This window comes from Cornus florida, unplaced genomic scaffold, assembly GCF_030987335.1.
Source record: "Cornus florida cultivar Cherokee Brave unplaced genomic scaffold, ASM3098733v1 CherokeeBrave_3.0.0_Hap2_Chr07, whole genome shotgun sequence".
Taxonomy (NCBI): domain Eukaryota; kingdom Viridiplantae; phylum Streptophyta; class Magnoliopsida; order Cornales; family Cornaceae; genus Cornus; species Cornus florida.
Window position 1 is genome coordinate 49529216 of NW_026775577.1, and position 6743 is coordinate 49535958.

At 41.1% G+C, this 6743-nt stretch overlaps 1 protein-coding gene across 1 annotated transcript; it reads left to right on the top strand.

Annotated features, from left to right (window-relative positions):
- Positions 1–639: 639 nt before the first annotated feature.
- On the top strand, positions 640–1413 carry LOC132316704 (uncharacterized). Its single transcript, XM_059815176.1, has one exon. It carries the CDS (start codon positions 640–642, stop codon positions 1411–1413), a length of 774 nt encoding a protein of 257 aa, XP_059671159.1.
- The last annotated feature ends 5330 nt before the right edge of the window (positions 1414–6743 follow it).

Here is a 6743-nt window from a genome sequence, read left to right on the forward strand (position 1 = left end):
CCACCACCTTTCACCAACTCCAATCTAGACCCAATTTCAAATTTGAATTCAAATTCAAATGTCACTTTGACCTGTGATCTGAACCATTCACCTATACCTACAGCTAAGCTACCTATAGTAGGTAGAAATCTAGCACGTTTTTCCAACAACCCTCCCCTCATCCAACCTCTACAACCTACTTTAAGCTACCAAACAAACTCCCCTACCTTAGCCAACCCAATTGCACTTTCCGGTCTTACCCACCATATTGCCAATACCACTATCCCATCTCATCAACTAGTTCTTGCCCAACAGACAAAGAAATGGACGGATATAGTCCAAAACCACCTTGGAAAAATGAAATTTGAGTTCATTGAATCATCATCTCACAACCCATCCCTTATTGATCCTCCACCAGAAGTTGCTCTAGAAGGAGAGAAATTCTGGAAGTCTAACCACCTTATAGGTATTTCTACCCACAAAAGGTTACCATTCAAAGTGGTTAGTAGTGCTGCTACCAAAATCTGGAAGTCTCATGGCCTCACAGAAACAATTTTGGGGGATGAAGGCTCCTATCTTTTCAGGTTTCAATCCAATGAAGAAGCTGAAAAAGTGTTATCCTTGGGTCCTTGAACCATTGCAGGGCACCCATTCTCACTGATGAAATGGGATCAATACATCCCCTCAACCACTGCAAATAATCCTCTCACTCCCACATGGGTAAAGTTCTATGGCATCCCTCAAAAGTATTGGACAGCAATAGGACTAAGCCATATTGCTAGCACTGTGGGAATCCCTCTCTACGCAGACCAAGCAACAGAAGCCAGATCAAAACTCAGATATGCAAGAATCTGTATCAATGTTGATCTCTCAAAACCTCTTCTCACTTCAACCCAGCTCAAGATGGATGGATTCATTTTTGACATTGGTATCGAATATCAATGGCTCCCAAAGATCTGTAACCTGTGCAAAAAACTCAACCACACTGAACCATCTTGTCCTTTATACCATATCAACCATGAAGCACAGATGAGAACCTCTAACGTTCCACCAAATGGTACCACAAGCCCCATCATTGAAGGCAACCCTTCAGCCCATAATCCACCAAACACAGAATGGATCACAATTCAAAAGAAAAAGGGTAAAAAGCTCTACCCCAAAGCTACTGGGATTCAGCAATCATCATGCCCTATAATTTCTAATCCATTCTCACTCCTTAACTACTCTCATCAGAGTCAGCATCTCCCTCACCTCCAACCTCACCCACAACAAACCCCTCACAATCAGCCAACTCACCATCCACACCACCTTATTCCCAGGCCACAAACATCCAAGCTCATGTATTATCTCCCTTATGCATCAGGAAACTTACATTCAATGACTCCCCTTCCTCCTCTATCCCATCTCAGATATGTTCCTCTTTACCTTCATTAAACGAGTTGGCCATTCATTCTTCACTACCACATTGCAAGGGTAGGAGTATGACCAAAGCTGTCTCCCCTCAACATCAATCCATTTCCCCTCTCCCAATTGATAACCCAATCATGCTTCCCAACCATTGTTCTACCCTCATAGACCTTGCAACATTGGCATCCCCTTCACTTAAACTATTGAACAAGATGACTGCTAGAAGCTTGAATAAAGCTGCTAGAGGAAGCAAAGGTTACAGGCCAGAGTTGATATCTTCAGACCCCACAAAGGGCAGCAAGTATCCTAGAGGTTCTCTTGCTCCACTATTTAAATGATCTCTTTTATCACCTGGAATGTAAGGGGACTAAACCAGTCCTCTAAACAACTAGAGGTAAAGAAGCTTATCTCTGGGAAAAAACTGGATTTAATCTATTTAATTGAGACAAAGGTGTCTCTTGATAATGTGACAGCTATTCATCATCATATAGCTCCAAATTGGTCCATTGATCACAATTATTCCTTTTCTCCTTTGGGGAGAATCTGGATTTTGTGGAACCCCTCTATAATTGGCCTTAACATTATTCACACAAACAAGCAAGTTATCCACTGCTCCATTTCCATTTTGGGTGAAAACACTTCTTTCTTTTGCTCATTTGTTTATGCTTCAAACATGGTTAATGAAAGATCATACCTTTGGAGTGATATCATCAACCAGTCAGCATTTTTCTCCCACATGCCATGGATTATCATGGGAGATTTCAATGCTATCACATGCACCAATGACAGGTTTGGAGGTTCTGCTAGATGGAGGCCCTCTCTATGTCAGATCTCAGTGATTGTTTGTAACAGACAGAGCTTGAGGATTTGAAATTCACTGGTATCTTGTATACTTGGTGTAACCAAAGCTTTGGGTATACTTGTATTGCTAAGAAATTGGACAGAGCTCTTGTGAACTACAAATGGAATTCATCATTTCCAAACTCAGAATGTAAATTCCTCACCCCAGGAATCTCAAACCACAACCCTATCCTCCTCACTATGGACCTCAACCTCCATAAGAAATGCATCCCATTCAGGTTTTTTAATGCCTGGAGCAACCACCCTCTCTTCCTCCCATCGGTTAGTCAAGTTTGGAACACTTATATTAGAGGGACCTCCATGTTCCAAGTTGTTCAGAAACTCAAAAAGCTCAAACACACTCTTAAGGCAAACTGCAGGAGAGATTTTTCTGACATTGACTCCAAACTCAATGCTGTCAAGAATGAGTTGGACTCTTGTCAATGTGATCTTGACAAGGCTCCTAATGATACTACCCTTAGATTGATGGAGAAGGCACTCATTTCAGAATACCTAAAGCTTGGAAACACTCAAGAAGACATTCTTAGACAGAAATCTAGAATGATTTGGCTGAGACTTGGAGACTGTAACTCTTCTTATTTTCATAAATCAGTGATCTCAAGGAACAATAGGAACAAGATAGTCAGCCTTATCAATGCTGCTGGCCAACAGGTTGTTGATCCAGAGGCCATTAAGTTGGAAGCAATTTCTTATTTTCAAAATTTGTTTGGGTGTTCCTCCCCCTCACCCCGTGATGTTTGTAACCTCTTACCTTTTATCACCGAATCAGTCCCATCCCATCTTTATAACCTCATTGTTGCCCCTCCATCTTATCAGGACATTCAGAATTGTTTTCTAGCCCTCAACAAGGACAAAGCCCTTGGTCTGGATGGCTACAATGCCCTTTTCTTCCATAAATCTTGGCATATTGTGGGGAGATCCATCATCAAGGCCATCTCTGAATTCTTTAGAAATGGTAAACTTCTATATGAGATTAATTGCACCTACCTTTCCCTTGTCCCTAAGTGTCCAAATCCATCATCTCTCAATGACTATAGGCCAATCTCTTGTTGTAATACCATCTATAAATGTATTGCAAAGCTTCTTGCAAACAAGCTTCAACTCACTTTACCACTCATTATTGATTCCACACAAACAGCTTTTGTCCAAGGCAGGAAAATTACAGATTCAATCTTCTTAGCTCATGAGTTGCTTAGGGGCTACCACAAGGATATTGGTCCTCCTAGATGTGCTATTAAAATTGATCTCAAGAAGGCTTTTGATTCAGTTAATTGGGACTTCATTGCCAACTGTCTTACCCTCCTCAAATTCCCACAGAAATTTATTGATCTCATCATGGCATGTATCTCTTCTCCATCATTTACAATTGCCTTGAATGGAGAATTCCAAGGGTTCTTTAAGGGTAAGAGAGGGCTGAGGCAAGGTGACCCTTTGTCACCCTTCCTTTTTGTAATTGTCAATGATGCTTTCACAGCTATCCTCAACAATTATATTACAAGGGCCCCAGCTTTCAAGCATCACTGGAAGTGCAAAGATCAAGGTATTCCTCACCTCTCTTTTGTAGATGACCTCCTATTGCTTTGCTATAGCAATATTGAATCGATCTCAATTATCAAATCTGCCTTGGACTACTTTTGTTCAATGTTTGGTCTCACAATTAATCTGTCAAAAAGTTTTATCTTCCTCTCTGGTGTCCCTCCACACACTGAAGATGCCATCACCAATTTGTTTGGTATTCACAAGGGTTCTCTTCCTATCAGGCACTTGGGAGTTCCATTAATAACAACTAATCTTAAAGCTAATGATTGTAGAGAACTCATAGAGAAGATCACTCACAGAATCTCTCATTGGACTGCAAGATCACTCTCTTATGCAGGTAGATTATAGCTTGTTAGATCCGTCCTTGTATCTACACAGCTCTATTGGTCCAGCATCTTCATTCTTCCAAAGAGTATTATCAATGAACTCAATAGGATTTTCAGATCCTTCTTATGGTATGGCCCAGAGATGAAATCCAATGGAGGAAAGGTTAATTGGGAAGCAGTGTGTAAGCCTAAGGCTGAAGGGGGTCTGGGTCTGCCAAACCTAGAAATTTCTAACCGTACAGCTATCCTTAGATATATTTGGGATCTTAACACTGATAATACAGATAGAATCTGGTTGAATTGGTGTCGAATTCACCTAATCAAAGGTAAGAATCTCTGGTCATTGAAAATTCCACACTCCTGCTCTTGGAGTTGGAGGAAAATTCTGCAACTTAGACACCAGGCAAGGCATTTTATCAAACATCTTATTGGGGATGGGAATGATACCTCATTTTGGTTGGATAATTGGTCCTCTGGAGGGCCTCTATGCCTCCAATTTTCTCCTTCTATCCTCTCCTCATCGGGTATCCATGAACACATAAAAGTTTCTCACTTTATTGTCAACAACTCTTGGAGCTTTCCACCCCATTTATCCTTAGCTATCCCTGAGCTCCTCTCCCTACAACAACCTGTTCCTTTCAGGAAGGACAAATTGATTTGGTTGGTGTCTCCTTCTGGTTCATTCAGCTTAAAGTACACTATTTTCCACCTATCTCATCATGGTCTTGCAGTTCATTGGCACAACCTTGTATGGCAATCTCCTTCCATCCCGAGAATGAAATTTATCATGTGGCTGGTTGTTCAAGGCAGACTCCCAACTCTTGATTGCAGAGCCATGGCTAACCATGAAAACATTTATACCCTTTGCAATTCTGATATGGAGTCACATTCTCATCTATTCTTCAACTGTAACTTCTCTTCCCCTCTTTGGAAATTCGTCCAAGATAGATGAAGGTTCTACAAAGCTTTTCAGAGATGGGAAGATTTGATTCTATGGATTAGTATTCGATGGAGATCAAACTCACCAATCAACACTCTAAGGAAAGTATGTCTTTCAGCATTGGTTTACCACACATGGGAAGAGAGGAACAACCGCATATTCAGAAGGAATCCAACTTCGCAGAGCAGGGTTCTAGCTAAAGTCTGTAATTCTATAGTCTCAATCCTCCGTCTGGGTTGTCTTAAGGATTGTGAGGCTTCTAGATCGATTCTGAGCAATTGGAATCTTTCTCCTTCTTTTTGCAGGCCCCCTCCGAGGCCACTAGACTGATTTTCATGGAGTGTATCTCCCTATTATAGTAGGGTTTGCTCACCGGATCTGTGTTTGAGATTTCTTGTATTGGCTTTCTGCTACATGAAGTTCTCTTTGCTTTAGGTTGGCCTTAGCTCTGGGCTTTGGATTGGGTTTGCCTTCGGGCTTGTATTTTTCCTCTAGTGGGCTGTTTGGGCCAAAGACTTTCTTGTATCTTTTTCTCTATCTATTCAATTCGCTTAATTTTTTTTATTTTTTAAAAAATATATATATATATAAGCAAGTACATATACTATATCTATGGATGATGAAAAGTTTTCATAAGATTTCAGTTAAAAAGTTTAGTACACAAAATAAAACTGAGGATGCCAAAGATGGCTTGGGCCATATCCAACTCACATAACAAAGTATGGGCTTGATAATTGATAAGGGCCCGATCTTGACGTTCACAAAGCAGACCGGGTGTATTGGACTGATTAAAAAAGGCCTTCAAATAGGATTCAGGCCCATAACCACTAAACCTTGAGGATAGGCCCAGTAGCGGAAGTTAGTTAAGAAGGCCCTGGAATAATGCAAATGGTCTATAAATAGAAAGGAGAAAGGAGGAATAAGGGAGGAAATTTTTTTAAAGTGTAATGAAATTCTGTCAATTTAGAGAGTGAAAATTCATGCATCTTCAATGGCGCCATTTGTGGGAAATGAAGAGGATTGATTGATGATTCACTCAGATTGATTTGATCTAGTGGTATAGCGCTTGAGGACGAAGCCTGATCGTTGAAGGCAGAATTAAGGTCGGTGAAATTGTGACTGGAGAAATTGGCATTTGATCTACGCAGTTTTGCTTTGTGCTTGTTTTGGAGAGTTGTGCAGTCAAGAGTCACTGAAATTGCCGAATTTGGCAAGTTCGTTGCCAGAGCAGTTCAGATCTGGTTAATCATGATTAGAATTCAGTTGCACTAGAATCCAGATCTAGAGTGTCAGCATTGGCAAAACTCAGATCTGATCAGAAATTTGCGGTTTATAACTTTGCTACAATCCAGAATGTTGATCGGAGAAGAGAATTCGAATCCAGTGGAGAATAACCAGCAGATGAAGCTTGATGAACTAATGAACATGATCGAGGCACTGAGAAAAGAAAATGCAGAGTTGAGAGCTGAAATGGAACGTTGAAAGGTTCCGGTTGCGACACGACAGCCTCCGGTAGGTGAAAGAGGCATGTGACCTGATGACGCATATCAAGGTGAGCAAGAAGGAGATAACCACGTCAATCTCCACCACGAGGAGGTTAGGATGGAGAATTTACCGCTAAACGCTCGTCGAGCTGAGGATCGAGAATGATCTGTACGTCTCGATCCTCATTGCGAGCATATTAGACGGGA